Here is a 22,026-nt window from a genome sequence, read left to right as displayed (position 1 = left end):
CTAAGGTCCTTGAAAAAGATGACTATAGTCAGTGTCCCAAATTCCTTTCTTACCCTCCTCATGTAACTTCTTCAAAAATGACAAACTAAACAAATGGCAGAGAGAATAAGGAAACTTGACCTAAAATGCTCACTTAAATATACTTATTATGCTACTCAAACTGTGGAGAATATTTAAAAACTTAGCCTCTAATGATTAGTTTGATTTCCATAAAATTTTTTGACTGATTGCTGGAAGTCATAATTATCACTGGTCACCTTAATGGAAAGGTTTATCTCTGATAATTCAGTAAACTTTTAAACTAATTATTAAATGTAATTAATTAGCTAATAGACTAGTCAAAGTAAAATCCTTTATCAAGATTATTACCAGAAGCTGTGATATGCCCTAGTGATAAAAATATGGAAAGCACAACAGTCCCTTCCCTCAAGGAGCTTACATTCTAATTGGGGAAGACAAAACACATAAGGAAAAGGGAGCCAGGGAGAGGTCTTTAAGTTAGCTAAGTCACAGGGGTAGAGAGCAGAAACATAGATTGATTAGCTGATACATCCTTTCCAGTGAATTTGATTACTGTTCCTAGAGCTACAGCTAGAAACCTGGGTGGGTAAGGGGTTAGGAAAGGGTACAAAGTTGTACAAGGGGACAAGGCTTGGCTCATATGAAGATGGCAGGGGAGCAATCTGGATATGTCAAACTCTTCAATCAGAAACCCCAGACTCCACAGGAGCTGAAGTGCCAGCTCAGAGGTGGAGACAGGAATACAGGAAAGTGACTTAGAGATGACCAGAAAGCAATCACCTACTCTTTGTATTGCCTAATTTTGCTTTTCTGTTTTAGCACTAGTTTCTGCAGGAATCTATGGATGCTCCTTTATTCATGGGGGACAGACATATTCTGTTTAAGGCATTGTGCTAGGCACTGGAAGAGACATAAAGATGAAAGCCAGCACCTTCCCCCAAAGACATTACAATTTAAGAGGGAGCATAAGACACATATGAAAATAACTATAATGCAAAGTATAATGTAAAAGTTTATAAGTAGAATATTATGATTATATGATGACAGTATAAGCTATGTAATTAAGCATATAAAATATGTAGTTATATGTTGTATAACATATAGGTAATATGTATACAGTATACAGTATAAACCATATGTAGTTCCATAACATATGTTATGTGTATATATATATATATATATGTGTATGTGTCTATGACTCATGAAATAGGTTATTTTACATCTTCTAACTGAGAGTTGGAGTGTTGCTTATTGAATAAGAGGCGTTTCTTAAAAACCTGTATCACTTGGTTTCTGGAAACCAGTTTGTTTTGTTTATTTTCTTCAATTTATATCAACACCAAGTCAATTATCCTGTGAGGAGCCAATAGTGTTGTACTGCGGATGGGAGTTTCATTGATACTGCTCTTGCCCTTGTGCCTCATGGAGCTCAGCTCTTTCAGATTATAAATGCCTTGAATTAATAAAGTGCTTTCTCCTGAAAATGTATAGGGCTTTTCCCACTCTACTCACTCAGCATCCCCCCATGAGATGGTTGTGTAGCAGGAACATGCTTTTTATCCTTGTTTGTAACTATGAAGAAACTGAGGTACCTAGAATTAGATTATTTCTCAACCAGCTGCAAGTAGGAGAGCTCTAACTCTGATCAGCCAGGATTTAAGTTTAGTAGTCCATTTATTAGGCTCTACTGCCTTTCAAGAAAATCAGGCCCTTAGATATGCTCTGCATTTTAGTCACTTGAAAATCTAATATAGCTACAATACAATTATATACATTTTGGACCCTGAGGAAATGGTTCTAGGGTAAGATAAGTAAAAGTGATATATTAGAGAGGGTCTAAAATATTATCTGCTTTTCACGCATTTCCTGATCTCTACCTTTGAAAATCAGAAACATCCTTAAAAGTTAATTTATAATACAACCTCTTTCATGGAGCATAGTCTGATCATTCTAAATGAAAATGACCTCTGAACTTCTGTGGCTTTTTTCTGAACCACTCAAAGGCAGAATGGTATAGCAGAATGAAAGCTAGCCTCAGAGCCAGGGTCACCTGGATTCAAGTTGTCTCACCCATGGCACATACTGTTTGTGTGACCCTAGGAAAGCTACTCAACCTCACAGTACTACAGGCAGCTAAGACCATGCATTCATAGTTCCACCAGCAGCATATTAATGTGCCTACCTTCCCATAGCTCCTCCAACACTGTCTTTTCATTTTATGTTATCTTTGCCAAATTACAGTGCCTTTTTTTCTTTCCATGCCATCAAAGAGAAAGATAAGCTAAGGACTGGAAGATCAGACCTATTATGAGTAAGTGATCCATGGTTGCTTATTGCCTAAAATAATGATCTTTTGAGTTATGAAGGGAGAAAGATTGATGAGGTATATAGCCAGAAATGTATCTACCACACTGCTTATATCTCACCATTTTTCCCACTCATGGTAGAATACCCATTATAAAGTACCTCATATCATTGATTTTGATACTATGCTTAAAAAAATCAGACATGATTTCATCTATGTAAGAAGGCCCAGAGGAATCTTCTCTTCCAATGCCAATTGGTACTATCTCTGCATATTATAGTCTTAGAGAATTGCTTGGGGCATTGAGAAGTGACTTTCCCAGTTTCATAGCTAGTGTGTGCCAAAGCAAGGTTTAAATCCAGGTATTTCTGGTTCCAGGGCCAGCCCCGTATCCACTGTGTCACACAACTTCTCAATTACTGTACACTGTAATTCAATCAATGAATATTTATTAAGCATCTACTACATGAAAAGCTTGGTGCTAGGAGTCAGAGATACAAAGACCAAAAAAAAAATCTCTGTTCTCAAGAAGCTTATATTCTATCAGGGGAGATGACATATATGAAATAAATATATGTCTAATAAACAAAAAAAGTCAGTTATGGAAGGAGGTCATTAGCAGTTAATGGAATCAGGAAAAGCTTTGTGCATGTAGCTTGAGTTGAAACTTGAAGGAAGTGAGGGACTCTATGTGGTACAAGTGAATGCCTGGAGTCAGGAGATGTATTATAAGAGGCCACTGTCACTGCATCACAGAGTACATGGTGGTGGTGGAGTGTAAAAGGAGCAAAAACACTAGAAAAATAGGGGAGAGCAAATTTATGATAGGTTTAAAAGCTAAAAAGAGGATTTTATATTTGATTTTAGAGACAGTATTGTGGGTAATATGATCAGATCTTTTTAGGAAGATCAGTTTTACAGCTGAGTGGATTGGAATGGGGAGAGACTTGAGGCAGAGACCAAGCAGCAGACTATTGCAGTAATTTTGAAGTGAGGTGATGAGTGCCTGCACCAGAGTGGTAGCAGTGTCAAAGGAGAAAAGGAGTATATATGTGAGAGATATATGAAGGTAAAATTGATAGAATTTGGCAACTGATTCAATATGGGGGTGGGGACAGAGAGTGAAGAGTTGAGAATATCATCTAGAATTTTAACCTGACAGATTGGCAGTGCCTTTGAAAATAATAGGAACGTTTGGAAGAAGGGTGAGTATTTTGAGGCAAATAATGAGTTCAGTTTTAGAATAGTTGAGTGTAAGTTGTCTATGGGATATGTGGTTTGAGACTTATAATAGGCAGTTGGAGATTTAAATCTGGATATTAGGAGACACTAAGGCTGGCTAAGTAGATCTGGGCATCAGTCAGGCAATAAACATTTATTAAGCTCCTCATATTTTCCAGGCACAGTGCTAAGTATGTAACCAACACAGAGTTGATATTTGAAGGAGACAAGAAGAGGACCTAAGGTAGAGCCTTGGGAGCCCCCATGTTTAGTGGTAGTGACATAGATAAGACTCAGCAAATGAGACAGAGAAGGCTCAGTCAGATAGGTGGGAAGAGAGTGCCTGATTGTATGCATTGTCAGATGCAGCCCCTATATCAAGAGGCTTTTGAGTAAGTGTCTTCCTGGCTGTAGAGGAAGATTCAATGTCAAGGGAAAGGGAGATTCCCATCCTTCTGCAGAAAGAAAAGGAAAAAAAGAAAGAAAAAGTAAGGTGTGGAACAGGGAGAGTACTAGAGGTAGATATAGGATCACAGATTTAGAGCTAAAAGGGATTGTAGAGGATATGAAATCCAACTTCCTCATTTTACAAATGAGAAATAGTTTGACACAGGTTAAGTGACAAGATACTATCTCTCAGCTCTAGGCATTTTCTCTGACTTGCCCCCATGCCTATAATGCTTTCCCTCTTCCACTCTGCTAGTTGACTTCTCTGGCTTCCTTTAAGTCTCAATTAAAATCCCATTTTTTACTAGAAGCCTTCCTTAACCCTTCTTAATTCTAGTGCTTTCCCTATGTTAACTATTTCCTATTAATCATATATATATATGTATATGTATATATACATATACATATATGTGTGTGTGTATACTTACATATATACATACATACATATATATGTACATACACATATATTTTTCTTTGCATGCTTTCTTTTTTTTTTTAAGAGTGTAAGTTCCTTGAGAGTAGGGGTTGTCTTTTCCCTCTTTTTCTATCCCTAGGGCTTAGCAGCAGTGCTTAGAACATAGTGGGTGCATAATAAACATTTATGGGTTGATTGACTAAAACATAGACAATGTTAATTTGTGGTTCTCTGTTTCTATTTGATTTTGGTTTGTCCTAATAACAAGGCCAAATAAAAATCCTTTGGGTGATGGGAAGGGAGGGTTCAAACCTCTGATTTCATTGGTATAAGAAATTCCCAATGATGAAATTTTTTACCAATGCTAATGTGTAGCTCTTCTTCAGTTTATATTTTTTAAATGTTGATTGAGGCACTGAGAGGTTAAATGACTAATATGTGTGAGAGGTGGGACTTGTACCTGAATTTTTTGATTATGAGGCTATCTCCATCCATTATGCAATCCTGCCTTTTCATTAATCCATGGTTGTGGATTTATGCAGTGCTTTAAGTTTTCAGAGCTAAGATCAGCTTCCATAAGCAAGAAGAAAGAACAATAATAAAAGATATGGTATACAGTTAAGAAATTGAATCCTGAATTATCAAAACAAGCTGTTAAATTTCTTTTAAAAATTGGAAATGGATGACAGAAATGACATAGGCATTATAATAATAATAATTTAATTCAGAAGTTCAGTCAATATAAATTAATTACTACAAGAATAAAAAAAAATCAGAAAACACCTTAGTCAGCAAACATTCGACTGATTTGCCAAATGGAGAGAAATGGCTGCCAAAAGCAACATCAAATTACAATATTAACTTGTTTGTAAAATCTAACAAAGAAAGATGATAGTGAGCAGTATTGTCTCATAAAATAGAGTAGTAGAGGGTAAAACCAGTCTAAAGAAAGCTTAGCAAGATATCAACTAAGCCAAGCCATCCTAAAGGCATTCAAGGGTGAAAATGGAAAGAGAACTACAAAGAAAAATGTAAAAGATTTGTAAAAGTAACTTCAACAATCTCTTTTCGCCATCAAGGATACTAGAATCACTCCATTTAGATATTACGGTTTCTGAGGTGTTTACAAAGGAAGTAAAAATGGCAGTAAAGAGAACAAAGACAGATTTGGATTAGGTATGTACAGAGGAGATCAGAAGGTGATATAGTCACCAGGGCAATGAGGAACTGACTTACAAAGGAAAGGAAGATAATAAAGGCATGGGAGAAAAAGGCAGACCTTATTTTTTTTTAAATAGTGATTAAGAAAACTTCAACAACTATCAACTTTTATGTATATTTATTTTCTCATCTATACAAAATCTTCATGATGGCCATCCATATACAAATTGAGGGCATCCTTGATGAGGGTATTAGTAAATAATACTAATTATTTTTGCAAGTGATCACTGATGGACTGCATTTTTACCATCTTACAACTGACTGAAAGATATAGAAAATATAAGATTATGTTTTCCTTATTACATATGGATTATGAAGAAGTATTCCACTCAGTTGAACAAAATGCTGCCTTATGTTCTCTTTTTCAGCAAGATATCTCTCATGAATATATCAAAATAACCTAGGAAGTTTTGGAAATATAACTATAGAAACAATCCTGTTCAATGACCTTCTAACAATAAGCATCAGGTGAGATACAAAAGACAAAGATGTTTACTCAGCAAAAGTATTTGCCACTGTAATGGAGGAGATCCATCACAAAATTTAGGCTGAGGACGAATTTTCTATGGATGGTGAGGTCCTCCAATTCTTCCTATTTTCAGATGACACTGTGTTGGTTGTATCATGCTCCAAGACATTGTAGAGCTTCTTGAAGGAGATCTGTAATCTCACAAAGGAGTTTGGCCTCTACATCCACAGAAGAAAGACCACACAGATGATGAATGTCTATCGCCCAGATTTCAATCTGTATCTAAATGGATATCCCATAGAACTTTCCCAACATTATGTACCAGATGTCTCAAAAGTCTTAGTGCAGCTTGAATCTTCAAACTGCACTAAGACTTTTGGGACTCCCCATATATTTGGGACAAACAACAAATTTGGACAATAAGCTGGGCCCAGAATTGAACAGGAAGAGAGTGGGCTGGATTGATTTGTGGAAAGTACAAAGCATTTTTACTGATTCCATAAAAGCAGAGGCCTATCTTTGCAATACAATAATTTTATTGATGCAGCTTTGGAATGGGTTTCTTTAGGCATCCTTCTTTTTTCCTACAGCCCCATCCTTATATACTTACTCTGGCAAGGGAAGAACTCCTTGACTCACACTGAGCCCTCTAGATCGTAAATATTCTTGATTCCCAAATTACTTTAAGACAACATCTTCAATTTTTCACTGAACTATAATTTCACACTTTTAAAGACTCTCAGATTGGGAAGAGACATTCAAGGTCAGCTGTAGGAGCCTAAAACAGCCTCAATAAGGAAACATATGGTTTCCTAGGATGGCCTATTCTACTTTTGGACTATTTGATTAGGAAATATTTCCTTACTTTGGTCCAAAGACCACTTGTCTACTCAACTTCAAATACCTGAAGACAATTATGATGATCCTTTCTCCTCTTCCAAGTTTTCTCTCCTCCAGATTAAAAATAAATTATTTATTAATATTATCATTGTCATTATTATTAGTAGTAGTATTTTTACCAATCCTTGTACGGTATGTTTTTGAGTCCCCTCACCATGCTACCCACCCTACTTCTTTTGTGCTTCAGTTTATAGATGCCCTTCTACACTATAACACCCAGAACTGTGTGTTGTCATATCTTCTACGTGGTGTAAACAAGGTAAAAGACATGTACTCTAACCTATCTTGTTCTAGGAATTATGACTCTTTCAATGCAGCATAAGATGACGGTAGCCTCTCTAGTTGCATGTCACTTTTTAACTCATATTGAACTTGCAAGCCACTAAAATCTCTAGGGATTATTCACATGGATTATTGTTTAGCCATTCCTTTTCCATTCTGGACTTGCGTATATTAGTAGATATTTTGAAACCAAATATGAGATTTTATATATACCCTTCTTAAGTATCTTGGTGTAGGACATGGAGAGCTATCTTGGAGTCAGGAGGACCAGGGTTTCCGTCCTGTTTCTGGCACATACTGGTGTATGATCTTGGGCAAATCACTTAACTTCTCATTGCTCTAGGCAACTATCTAAGACTGTGTTGCAGAGAGGATGCTGATCCAGATTGGCAGAGGTCCTTATCCCTATCCCTAAATTTACTTCTTGTTTTATCTTGTTGAGAAATTTTTTAAAGAACCTGAATGTGTTAACTAATGTGTCAATTATTTCTCCAGATTTTGTATCAACTACATATTTAAGGGGCATGCTACCTATGCTCATCCAAGCCATTGATAAGAATGTTGGAAAGTACGGGACCAAGAATAGATCCCTTCACTAGTGACCTACCTCTTGGGTGACATCAGTAATCCTCAGGTCTGGTCACCGAACAGGTTTAGAATCCCCAAACTGTATTACGATCCAGCCCACATAGCATCACCTTTTAACTTTATCACAGGGTTCTGGAAAAAGTGTCTAATATATTTCAAAGTACTGGACATGTGTGAGTGATTATTATACCACGAGGATTTGTCAAATGACATTGATATCCAGGCATATTGTGTTTATGGTATTCCCATGATTCATCAGTCTAGTAAACCTATCATAAAAAAGAAAATGAGGTTAGTCTGGCATTATTCTTGATGAACCTATGCTGCCTTGAAGTCATCATTTCCTTGCCACAATCTCACAAACCATCCTTTAAAGTCATCCTTTCTGTATTTTTGCCAGGAATCACTGTTAAGCTTGGTGCTTCTAGTTTTCAGAACACACTTTCTCCCTTTTTTTTTTTTAAAGAAGTCAAACATCCATGCTATAGTAGCTCTTGCAAGAGAGTTAATGACAATTAATTGGAAAGAATCCTGATGAATCATCCCATGGTCTCTCCTTTCTCCACCTCTTGCAGGTTATAGAAGTGGTAGAAAGTTGGGATGAAAGGAGGTGGATGTGGGGGAGAAAGTTACTTTGCGTGGCTGTAGTCAAATCAGATAAATAATCTAGAATGTTTTCTCCTTTTTCAAATAGCTCACAGGTGACAGGATTTTCACCTTAAATTGACCAAAATTACTTTCATTCTACTTCTTAGGAAGCCTGTATTGCTGCAGGCAATCTGGATTAGATCAGTCCGTAGTCTTTCCCTACCCCCAACCCCCCTCATTTTCAAGGTGTCTCCCGATCTGGGGACTGACATAAAGAATTATTGTATCATCTATGTGAAATTGTATATATTAAAAATAATAGTAACCGTAATGCAGTTGATTACCTCCAATTCCTACCTAAGCACACATCAATCAGGCTAGGGAGAAAAAACTACCAGTTGGATTGAGCCGTCCATGCCTAAAGCCATTTCCTTTCTTTGCCGTTTGTTCTCAGCAGCTCCGATCTCCATTACTTCCTATAGTCTTAAAAGCAAAGACATACAGAGGAAGAAGTGGAGAAGGCAAGCAGAGCAGAAACGCACTTCAACGGGTTTCTGGCCCAGCTCCTACTTAAAGGGAAAGGTGGTGTAGTGAAGGGGAGGCAGGCAGGCAAACAGTCGGCGGGCGGCAGCGGCAGCTGCAGGCACGCCAACCAGAACCAGCACCTTTGGACGCTCCGCTCTTCCACGTGACTATTCTCTTCCCTCCTCTCCTCCTCCCTGCCCCGGGCTGTCGCGCGCACAGTCCAGGGCGTCTCAAGCTCCTGCACGCGCTCGCTTTACCAGTCCTGGGGAAAAGGGAGCGAGCGAGCGAGTGAAGGAAAGAACGAACGGAGAGAGCTGCTGGAGCTGTTCCTGCAAAGCCAGCCGAAGAGGGTGGCTGGGAGGGAGGGGCACTAGGACAGGAGGTCGCGGCATCAGGAGCAGCGCTGTTCTGAATTTTCTATGTGATGAAGGTTCATTGCATTTCTCCTCCGTTTGCTGCTAGCTGACACTCAACTGCACCCAGTGCGCACCAGAGAGGAGACGCCGCGGTGCTGTGACCTTGGCCGAGGAGGTAAATAGAAGGTGGTGAGAGGGGAGGAGGGAGAGGAAGTAGAGGAGCCCTCCCTGTTACCCCCACCCCCCACCCTTTTCCCCAATCTGACACTATGTGAAGCGTGTACGTTTGCAGTGCATTGGGAGGCGGCTGCTGCTGAGTCTATAGCTTTCTCGCTGGGGCGGCTGTTGCCGCCTTCTGTGGCGCTGTCCACGGTTCTGAAAGCGCTGTCTTGGGCTTTGGCGGCTTCATTGCAGGGCAAACAGACTCGCCTGCCATTTGCTGCTTCCGTGATCGAGTCAAGCAAAGAGATTTGGGGGTTGGTTGTCTCCTGCTTTGTTGATTGCTCTGACAGTTAGGTGGTTTCTACTGATAATTGCCCAGGTAGCCATCGGAATTGTTTTCTCCTCCTTGGTTGCCGAATCCTGACTGTGGCTGAGGCACATTCTAATGTTTTCCTGCAAAGATTTAACTAGACCATGCTCCGACTTCTTTTTAAAGTAGTGTGGGGCAAAAAAGAGCAGATAGCTGTCACTGAGATAAAGTGAAACTAGGTGACCAGGACAAGCAGAAATGTGTTGTATTTCTCTCCCTGTAGGAGCCCCAGGTGTAAACAGAGAAAATACACGTGCTAGTGAATTACACAGTAATATGCACCTCTTATTTATATGTCTAGGGTAGACCAGACACCTGAGAAGCTGTATGGGGGGGGGGCGGCGGTGGAAAGGGTGATGGTTTATATTGCCCTACAGACCTTTTTGGAAAATAAAATCAAGTGGAAATGCAACTAGTTGTAATGGAAAAAAAAGATCCTTCTTTTCAGTACTTAGATGAAAGTGTTATTTTTTTTTATAATATGAGATTCAATACTTCTTCAAGTGATTCCTGTTTTTTTAAAAGTCTTAATTAAAATAGGAATCAGCTGAACATGTATGATCCAAAGGTGGTAGCTATTCATAATCACTAAGGTTACTTGAAGCTTGCTTCTTCTGTATGTTGTAGCTATATTAATATTATAGTTCATTAAGTTTTCATTGTATGCTGTCTTTTCTTCTACTACAGTGCCAGAGTAGACATATTCTAAAGTCAGCTTTTGGATGAATGATTTTTTAAAAAATTAAGATAGAAAGGGTCAAATAAGCACCACTTGTGAATCATAGAAGTCTCATTGGGATCTCTCTTACTTTTTTCAGTGGCAAGTTGATAATTTCATTATTTAAGAGCCTTTCTGATTTGGGGTGACATGGCACAGGGAAATAATTATGGACAGAGCAGCAATGGGGTGGCTGATGAATCGCCCAACATGCTTGTGTACAGAAAGGTAAGGATTTCTTCTTTTTCTTGGATAAAGGGAGACTTCTGACATTTGTCTAATTCTTTTTTTTTGTTTGATCTTCTCAGTAAGGAGTGTAAGTAAATGAAATAAATACTAGGAATGTGAAAAAATATGATACATAAAAGTAATAGGTATTATTCAATAATAATTCTATTAATACAAAGATGAAATAAATATCATTAGACAGTCATTCTTTATTAGATAAGTTTTCCTGAAGATTTTACATAATTTGATCTACTGATCTGTTATGATAGCTGCAGATTCTTGCATCCCAACTTTTTCTTGGGAGGCACACATGATTATTATTAAATAATCATCTAACAGTTATTTTATCTCTGCTATGATTAACCTAAACCTTTCAAATTTTAGCAAATGCATAGTACTTTCAATATTTACCAATATTTTAATTCCAGGAATAAATATACACTAGGCTGCAGCTTTATGGTGATGAATTAAAGTGTAAAATTTCTGGCATCTATGTGAATGTGAAGATTAGTTATTTTTATTTACTAAGCCAACTAATCCTTGTACTTGATATTAGCTTGAATCCAGTGTTCATTTTGTCCTTGTGTTAATTTTATCCTGTACGTAGAAATTATTTTCTATGACCCTGAATCTATTATGAAAAACAAAAAGAACTTTTGTATATCAAAATAGATTTGATAGTTCTACTCATTCTTTAGGAATGATATCAGCAACAAACTTCTAGACCTTGAACTACAATGATGAAAATGTGTTTGACAACCATGTACATTTGCAAATAGTTGCTTAGATGACTTCATTTCAACTATAACCAACAATCTTAATAAAATAAGGGAACAATATTTAAGTCCTCCATCCAGTATGTTTACCATTGCATTTTATACTGGTGTTATTTTAGAAATATTTTATCTGGAGTACTTACTCTGGGAAATGTCATAAGATGTAGAACTCCCATTAACAAAGGTAAAGAGGTATGGTTAACTTGAACATAAGAATAATTTTAAGAGTCTAAGCAGTGCAAGAGAGTATAAGCACAGTTTATTGAGGCATTATCAAAGATGAGTACAAATGAGAATTTGAAAACTACATCTAGCCTACATTTGAATTTGCCTTTTAGCTCATGCCCAATACAAAGTGGAAAAGTTTTTGGAAATAGTTATAATTGTTTTTCTAATACAGAGATATATAGATGTTATGGCAGTTAATGAACTGCTTTTTTTCTCCAGTCTTTCAAACATTATCATACTTTATACCTGGTATATATGTTTAGGCTGGAGGTAGGAACAGATGAATATACAAAGTAAGAGGGTGAAATTGAGAAATAATTTGTCTCAATCTGGATAAATGAAGCAAAGAAAATCCACTTGGAATTTAAATAGTTCATATTGTATGCCCCCATCCTCTTAGCCCATTTTTCTGTGTGCTAGGTAGAGATATGCTTTAGGTAATAAAAAACCTTTGTTGAAGGTGTGTTACAGAACATCTTTGAAAAATTTCTCTTCCTTCCTTATTTTCTTGTTTCCTTTTTTTCCTTCCTTCCTTCCTTTCATGGCTCAACTAAGGCTAGCACTTTAAAGAGTACCTGAACTATGTAATATTCTCAAGGGTATTAGGCATGTAGAATACAAAAGTCTGGACTTTAAAACTTAAGGCTTTAAAGTTGGCTAAAAAAAGTTACTTTTTGGGGACTGAAATAGATTCATTTTTTTGTCTTCCTTTGGGAAATTAAAGGTCCAAACACTCAGCAATGTAAAGTTTATCAATTTAAAAAAGATAATGAATGTCTCAGATATCTTTTCCCATAAAAATATTACATAGTGAAAAGATATGAAGATAGTTTGAGAATTAATTGCATATTAATTTTAAATTAAACATGCATTATTTATATCATCTCCTATGGTACTATATCTTAATGGATAGAAACTGATGAATTCTGAGAGAGTAGAATGAAATCTCATTCTTTCAAACTTTCATAAATAATATAGGATTATAACCATCATGACCCACCTCCTTCATTGACTGGCTTCTTTAATTCATTGTTTAAGTTTAATGGTATGCAGAATTTAATTTTTACAAGTGTTTTACTTTCTTTTTAGTAGTCAGAGGAGGAACCTCATTTCATATGTGGTAATCTTAATCACTAATATTTATGGAATTTCTCTGGTTGTCTAGTGGTATATACATGTGTGTTTTATATGTGATTTGCATCACAACTTCCAATTGTTAGATAATATTAAATAAGACAAAATAAAAACAGATTCTGGTTAATATCTACTGGCAATTTAAAAATATAGGTACATATATAAGACACAGCAAGTATAGGTAACACATACTTCTGTCTTATATTGGATTCTATATTCTCTTACAGTAGAGAAGCATTTGTACTTTGACAGAAACAGTTAGGAAGGACATAAGTTAAGCACACACATTATGGTGTTTCCACTATTTTACCATCACAGATTCATAAGTTCTTTACAGAAAATTCTTATTAATCAGGAAATAAAACCAAGAATTTGAAGAGAAGTCTGACACTACAGTTTATAATTCTCTATCAGGAGAGGAAGTGGACAGATAAATTGTTGTTATAGTGACTCACATCAGTTTTCCAGTTTTATTTCATTGTTGCAACCCAGTTCTTGAAAGTGTGTTTTGAACAAGAAATAGCCAGCACCACACAATGCTTTTTGCTCCCATATGTCACATTTTGGTTAGTGAGCTTCGTATTGTGATAATTATTCCTACTTAGAATACCAATATATTTGTGTATGCTATTTATACTTCATTTTCATTGCCACTTACAAAGACTGGTCCTGTGAAGATGAAGGAATGGGTAGTTAACAAAGTGAAGCAACACAATAAAGACCTCATGCAGTATTTAAGATAATTGGATGTTTGGAGTTGTTGCTTCCCTTTTGACCAGTTTTCCCATTATGATTATCCTAATGTAGCTAGTAGAGTGATGCTGCCCACAGACTAGGAAAAACTGCAGAGCTTATTATTTTTTTAATTTAAAGGTGAAGTTAAAACTCATGAAAAATGTGTTAACAATGTAAAGCTTAACTTCTAAGCAAAGATAAGCATACACTGGCAATTGACGGAAAGCAATTATGATTTCATAAAACTAAACCAAAGTGGTACTGCAAACTAGCATATAATGTGTAATTATAATGTCTCTAGCTCTTTTGAAGGACATCTGCAAAGTTCTAGACCAGTATATGAGAGGTAGCTTTAAAATCCCTGTCAGACAATTTTTTTTTATTGACCAGTTTTCCCCAATTTTGATGCTATCTTTTCTTGGATAAGGAAATTACATGGGATGTGTAATATTACTTATTTGGACACATATTGAGAGGGGATATGGGTTAATGGAAATAAAGGGGTCAAGAGCAGCTTGAATTCAGATACTGTCTTTGATGCTTACAAACTGTGTGATCATGGGCAAATCATTTGGCCTCAGTTTCCTCATCTGTAAAATGAACATAATAATACTGGTAGTCTCTATCCCAGAGTGGTTAATGAGGATGAAATAGAATAATGTATGTGATATTCTTTGAAAATATAAACTATTGTAAGCAAATATAAGCATAAAAGTAAGCTATTATTATTCTACAAAACTGAAATGCATCTGAGACATGTGAGCCTCCATCCAGGTAAGTTGCTTGTTATAATGCTAATATTTACCTCTTCTTAAAGAGAGACAATCAGCTTTGGGTTTCCCTGGAAACACAACAGCCTTTCAGAGGTACATGGACTGATGGCAATCTCTAGAGTTCCATTCTAGCTTGATATGAATAGAATTATTTCCAGAGATCTTTCCAGATATTGCCCTAACTCCCCAAGTGAAACTGAATATAGAGTATGGCTAAACTAGACTCCAGAGCATAGAGCAAGATTCCTGAAGGCAAGGCCTTTGGCCAATAGACTACCCACTTGCATATCACCTCGTATTCTAGTAGCTGACTTCCCACCATTTGCGATAATGATTTTCTTGAGGAACTTGATGTCAAGATTTCATATTTGCTGAAGTGTTGGCTTTTCTTGGGGAGGCATATTAGAAATGAATAATAGATTTTTCTGATATCATTGCACCAACTGTTTGTACTCCTGCTGTTATGAAACAGGTTGAAAATGTTTCCTTAATTCAATGTTTTACAGGGATTAATATGCTTTTCTGAAACTTCACAATAGCATACTTTTTATCTTTTCTGTCTCTATTAACAATAAATAAATACCAACCAAACCTTGAGATGATTATGAAGTTTTTACATTAGATATTATATGAGTTGCCACAAATGCAGATTTTGAAAGAGAAAACATGAGATCCTTATGATCCTAACAGCAAAAGCCAAGACTTTTGTCCAATATTTATGGCTCCAATTCCATTGATGTCAGTGTCTACAGCAAGGTAAGGGTAAAGGCAACTCCCAGGCAGAGATGCTGTTATATCTGATCTTCTAGAGGGGATAGTAACAGAGAAATGATTGAAATTTGAGGGTTCTCTTCTACTGTGTGTAGTCCTATTTTTTTATGTTCTGTGAGCTTTTGGGTGAGGCAGGCTTAATCCAGTGTTTCCTCTTTACCATCTGTGAAATGAAGAATGTGATAATGTCCCAACCTTGGAGTGGATTGGACAGTAAGCTCATGGACTGGTTATGTCTGACTGCTTGCACAATTTTGCAGTCCAAACAACCACTGAATTTAGTTATCATCCAGTGACACATTGGACAAGGAGACATAGTTCTTTGCTGATTAGCTTGATTCAGATGTTATATAAGGTCAGAAAGATTCATTCTTGGAACTATTCTACTCATAGATGTGAAGGCATAGCCAATCCCAAAGTAAAATGATTAGAAATTTCTCAAAGAAACTGTGACAGTCAGAACTGGCCACTTTAGCCTTCCTGGAACTAGATGAGATGGGTGTTTTCTAGAAGTGCTCAGTGTACTTTTTTCCAGGCCTTATGTTCTAGATAAGGAGTTAACCACCTTAGCACAGCTTTAGACCTCACTCTTTTCTCATATTTCAAAACTTCTTTAGTCATATTTGAAGCCTTTGCAACAATGATTTGTTTAGGATTTGGGCAACTGAATGTGGATAGGGAGCAGATTTCTTCTCAATGTGACATAAGCCCCTTAGTAAATCTCTCAATTTAGGAAATAAAATAACTCTTACACTCGGAAAGGGTGGTTTTTTTTTTTTACTTCTCCAGGTTCCTAAATCAGGTGAGGGAAATTTGGATGCTTTATGGGTCTACTGTGAACTATGTAGCAGAGGGCTGGGGCTGGGGTGAGGGGTAGATAATAACTGATTTGGTGTTTGTGTGGAGCACTCTCCTTGTTCTTGGCAAAGCACTAGATACACTCATTACTTTAAATTAACTTACACAGTAATGCCTTTCTTTGAAATTTTGTTTTTCCTTTCCCTATGGAGGAGCAGCTTCAAATAATTCAAATTTTAATAAAATTGATTGAGACCTGTTTTTCCTTTGTGAAATGATTGCTGCCAATATTTACATTGTGGTAGGGTAGGACAATGGTCTGTGACATTTCCACCCACAGGAAGCAGATGGAACTCTTTCTGAATGATAATATGATGATGAACATTGGACAATAATTAACTTGAGATCAGCACAGGAAGGGCCTCAGTGGATGAGCTCTTTCCTTGCCATTAATTTCTATGTTTGTCAGTGCTGTTTGTAGGATTTAGATAAGGATTTATAGCCTGATTTTTTTCCATCCACTGTCTTCCCACTTTCAATTTTTCTCTTCTAATAGATCAGAGGAAAGTACAGAAATAATAAAAAATCTAGGGATTTTATTGACTTCTAATAGTTTTTTTTTTAGTTTTTTTTTAATTGTCAAAAGCAGTATTTTTAGTTTTCTTGGGCAATGGAATATAATAGTTATAGAAATAATGAAATGTATGGTGATTGAAATATTTAGTGCCTGAATTTACAGTGTCTTTTAAAATATAGGATTGTTGAAAATAACAATGTAAATAACTGGCATGCATTCTAATTTTTATGCCACCAGTGAAAAGACATTTGAATGTCAGGGTTACAGTAACTTCCATTTTAACATAATGTCAACCTAATTATAAAATAATTGTGTGTGATATAGCTAGTGCCCCAGTTTCTCAGAAGAAATAGTCCTAAATTTCCCTCCCACTTGCCTAAGGAAATATAAAAAATTAAGCAGTCTTTTAAAAAAAATCATTTTTCCCTTGTGTCCAATTCAATCAACTAAGAAACTTGGAACATGGGGATCTTGATAGACAGTCGTCATAGTGAGTACCCAGATTTCAGTTTTATAGCTATGGTTTCAACTTCCTGGATGTTACTACTTTGAGTGAAACTTGATAATGAATGAGGAACGGCATCTGGAAGAGAAGTTATTGAATCTTCTGAAAGGGTCAACAGTAAGAAGAATGTCAGCCTTGCAGAGTTGGTTTTACTCTAAAAAAGAATCTCCTGAGCTAATTACATTTAGCACCTCATACTCCTTAATATGTGTGCACACACATATGTACTTATGTGTATATACACACACACACATATATATATATATATATATATATATATATATATATATATATAGAGAGAGAGAGAGAGAGAGAGAGAGAGAGAGAGAGAGAGAGAGAGAGAGATCTACATACTGTGTGTGCGCGTATGTGTTTGCGTTTGTGTAACTGGTAAGGGATCAATATACCAACAACAACAAGTGTCTAGAACACTTGAATTTTTAATACTAATTAAGAGCAAATTCCACTCACTGTCTTTGTGGAAAGAAACAGATTAAATCTTATTGCCCTTTTATTGTACTATTCGTGATATTTTTCACATCCTTTCTTCTGCTGGGTTATTTTTCTATCTCCTTCATGCCTAGATTTTGAGATCCCCAAGAGGAAGTACGTTGTATTATATTTTACACCTTTGAAATCTACACAGTGACTACTATAGTGATTTGAATATAATGGGTACTCAATAAAATGAATGAATGAATAATTTAGTTTTATAGTTAATATCATGTTTGGAAGAAATTAGATCTTTTGTGTTAAAATTAGGGAATGCTGGTAGAGAGGAACCCAATGGCCTTCTCCTTTTAAACATCAGGAATGCGAGCTTACCATTGCCAAGTTTTTGTTACATCAGTGTGGCATTGATTCTGGGATTATCTAACTCCTGGGGGACATGAGAAGGACTTTTGACCCAAATATAGCTAGCAGGTCAAATTTGGAATCTCTACTTGGCAAGCCTAGATCCTTGTGGCTCTCTTACTTCTTGCCCTTCATAAGGGAATGACTTTAGCAGACCTCAGAATTGAACTCAAATTTAGGACGTATTTTCTCTTGGAGATTCATGGAGATTTTATGATGGAATTGTGGCCTGTTTTTATTTGATAAGATTGATAGACTTGATCATCTGTGTATATTTGGTAAAATAGTATTGAAGTCAGGTGAAAGCATTTATAGGCTAAAGTCATTATAAAGAGAATCTAGAACAGAAGCACAGCAAATGAATGTGAAGGTGAATGACATCAAATGTTCTTAATGCTTTGAACACAGAACCATAGAATATTAGAGTTGAAAGGAATGTTAGTGATCACTTAATCCAATCCAGTCATTTTACACATGAAGCAACTGAGGATAAGAGAAGGGAAATGACTAGCCCAGGTGATGAGTCTGGAATACCCTTTATCTCACCCCAACCTCTGTACCCTAATTTGAAGTCAAATTATAGAGATGTTTTCAATGAGAGAGTAGTCACCATATACACCAATGAAACACTTTAAATATTTCATTTGAAACAGTTGTTAAATGAATATTTCTGCTCAGGTCTATTGTGTGGTATTTATTCAGAGATCAAAGACATCAAGCAGTTGGGAAGAAAAATAGAATCAGAATTTAAAACTGGAGATTACCTTAGACATAATTGCAATTAACCATTATTTTTACAGAAGAGACAACTGAGCCCCTGAAAGATACAGCAGCCTCATAACATGTATAGGAAATTTCCAGAGACAGGATTTGAATCACAGGTCATCTCCAAATGCAGTTCTCTTTCTTCTCTACCTCACAGGACCCTGGAGCAGATGGAATATTTGATGCATATTTCAAGTTGCATAGAAGAGGACATTATGCTGTAATTTTTTTTATGAAAGAAAGGGACTAGTTTAGTTGTGGAAATGACAGAAATGACTCTTTGATGGGATAATCTTTGTGAGAACCTTCCTGACTTATTTCCTCCTGCTAGCTGAAGGGCTGCTTCCCAGCATGGATGTAGGTCATACAGAACAGAACTGACATGATTTCTACCACTCTCTAGTTGGAGGAAAATGTCAGGAGTAATGCAAATCTATGTGGCCTCCTGTGACCTCAAAATAGCTTTTGACTCTGTCAACCAAGTGGTCAAAAGTTCTCATCGAGTGCAGAAATTCACTGAAATATGTCACTGGGCTTTTCCCCCTTCAAGATAGTGAATGTGAAAACATTTTGAAAAGAGTAAAAGACCATATACATGTAATACATTATTATTAATAACATATCCTTCTGTAAACACTTCAGACTTCCACTTGTATTTGAAGTCATTTGCTAAAAAATATTCTAACCATTTTTTCAGCATTTATTTCTGTAAGGCAAAATGGTATGAATGAAAGAACATGAGTTCTTGTGTCCATTCCCCCACTAGCTGGCTGGATAACTTTGGTCAAGTAACTTAATCTCTCTGGGACACATTTTCCTTATATGTAAAATGAAGAAGCTGAACTAGATAACCTTCAAAATCCATCCTGTTTCAAATTTTCTATAAGCTTACCTTTGAGTACAGTCTAACCTCTAGTTAGATTCAAGGTAAGTAGACAATGGACTGTTTAGCTTTAGTAGGCTACATTCTCAATTTAAGGTAATACTGACCTCTATCCTCAAGTTCCAATTCACTGAAGGTAACAAGCATCTTTCCAAGATGCTCTTGGCAGAATAAAAGGACTGATGCTCACCACTCAGAAGACAGTGTTTTCATCAGCAATCTCTCTCAGCAGTTCCCCATTCCCAACAACTCAGGTAAAGGATCATTGCTGTCTGATGATGGGTTTTCTCTCTCTCTCTCTCTCTCTCTCTCTCTCTCTCTCTCTCTCTCTCTCTCTCTCTCTCACACACACACACACACACACAGACACACACACACACACACACACAGAGTTTTGTGCTGCTTCATGATGTACAGTAGCTTGTAGAATCATTAGTTAATACTTAGGGAAAAGAAAACCCTAAGGAGAATTGATTTCAGATAGGTGCCAAAAATATTTTAGTATAAGCATATTAGTGGAACCTAGGTGGAAGTGAATAGAGCATTAGATTTGGAGTCAAGATCTGAGTTCAAATTCTGCCTCAGAAACTTATATGCTGTGTGACTATGGGTAGGTCATTTAATCTCACTATCCTTACCTATAAATGAGGATAATGATGGTACCTACCTCCTAGAGTTATTGTGAGGATAAAATTACACATGTTAAGTCCTCTCTAAACTTTACATCACCAGATAAGTTATGATGTCATGGTCATCATCACTTTGTAAATATGCATTCTGCTTCCTGAACTGGATAGCTTATCATCTAAACATCTGTCTTTTTTTTTTCATTAGGAAGGGGTAATTTTTCTAATAGCATTCTACTGGGAAAATGCAACAAAAGGCATTGAAAAATATAAAAAGAAATGAAAGTACAGTGATGCAGTGAATTTTTCTCACTTTTTTGGATAATAAACTATTCTTAGAAGTCTTTTAAAAGAGGTTAGATAGGGTTTTGTTTTTCAAAATATGGAGTCAAGTTTTTAGTCAAGTTTTGAGAAAAATTACCCTCTGGTATATGAAAATTGAAACTTTCCCTCCACCATACCATGTTGATGTTGATCAGATGAAGAAACTTATGTAAACAGGGTTAGATGATTTGCCCAAGTTCACACAGCTAGTAAGCGTCTGAGACTGATTTGACTGGAGTCTTCCAGGCCTGGTGCACTATCCATTATGCCACCTAGCCATTACTCCCCACCCCCAATATATGTTATCTAAATAGAGATGATGGTAGAATCTATGGAAGCTGATGAGGTTCTCCAGGTATAGTGAATAGGGAGTTAGGAGTAGGGCTCAGGACAGAGCCCTGTTTTTCAAGTCACTCCCTAACCCCCACTCAGCTGTAAGATTGACCTTCCTAAAGTGCAGATCTGACCATATCACCTTCTCCCTTCTGGATATTTATCCATGTATACAAAGTAACACTGAACTTTATCTTCTGGTCCTACCATTGATTTTAAAGAGGCTCCTGTGTTACTTGCCATGCAAAAACTTTGTGTGATTATTGCATTTATCTTTTTCCTCTCTAGAAAATGGTTAGACTTCATTTTTTAAAGCTCATTTAAGGAATCTTTATCACAGTTTCTTTCAATTTAGTTGATAAAATCCTAGTAAGTGATGGATGTAAGTGAAAAAATGTTTTTTTCCTCCCTTAGATTTTATCTCTATTCATAATCTTTGAATTTTATTTTTCATGGGGCAGGTTTCATACCTGAGGAGGCTTTTGAATCAATCTCTGTGTTTTGTTCTGGAAATTCAACTGTCACTTTTAAGAAGCATCATTTAAAATGGTACCTACTTTGCACTTCAGAGAGTTTTGGTAGGCCTTTATGAAGACAAGTTTGAGTTGTTCTCACTCTTGGTGAGAATGCTAATACTTTTACATAGAGTCATGTGAGACAGATATCTTCATTATGTTTTAACAGAATAAGTCAAATGAGGGCAATGAAAAAATAAAACTTTTATTTTCAGTGATCATTTCCATTAAATGTTGGTATTTCAGTTTATTAAAAATATCCAAAAAGCAAAATAGAGGCCTATTTTGTAGGCCTGACCTGGGCCTCCATGTTATAGTCTGAAACAAAATGGATCATGCCTGAAATCAGTGTAGTATAGGATATAATATAGGTGCTGAAAAGGCAGACGTAAGCTCTGTAAGATACCAAATATTTTCATGAAATGCTAAGATACTACTACTACTACTACTACTAACATTAACAGCATTAATATATGATTTAAAGAGATTGAACTTCATCATTTTAATCTTTTAATAAAGAAACTTTTTAGCCTATAATTCCACATATTGACCTAATAGTTATACTAGAGCAGGGATTCTTAACTTGGGGTTGATGAAACTTTAAAAAAAAAT

The 22,026-nt window shown here is 36.3% G+C and overlaps 1 protein-coding gene across 4 annotated transcripts in view; it reads left to right on the top strand.

Moving 5' to 3' along the window:
• The first annotated feature begins 9,166 nt into the window (after nt 1-9,166).
• The window catches only part of RGS7 (regulator of G protein signaling 7), a 668,840-nt gene continuing 655,980 nt past the window's right edge, over nt 9,167-22,026 (top strand). For 3 of the 4 annotated variants that reach the window (XM_020982050.2, XM_020982049.2, XM_020982047.2), the window contains exons 1-2: nt 9,168-9,513; nt 10,689-10,816. In XM_020982050.2, coding sequence (XP_020837709.1) covers nt 10,739-10,816 — 78 coding nt within the window. In that variant the 5' untranslated portion in view covers nt 9,168-9,513; nt 10,689-10,738. Of the gene's footprint in view, nt 9,514-10,688; nt 10,817-22,026 lie in introns of all 4 variants that reach the window. The other variant, XM_078156253.1, reaches the window with a different exon arrangement.

The sequence above is a fragment of the Phascolarctos cinereus genome, unplaced genomic scaffold, assembly GCF_003287225.1.
Source record: "Phascolarctos cinereus isolate Bilbo 61053 unplaced genomic scaffold, phaCin_HiC Scaffold_5;HRSCAF=322, whole genome shotgun sequence".
Lineage (NCBI taxonomy): Eukaryota > Metazoa > Chordata > Mammalia > Diprotodontia > Phascolarctidae > Phascolarctos > Phascolarctos cinereus.
Note: the sequence above shows the minus strand (reverse complement) of the source record. Positions and strands in the feature narration are given on the sequence as shown.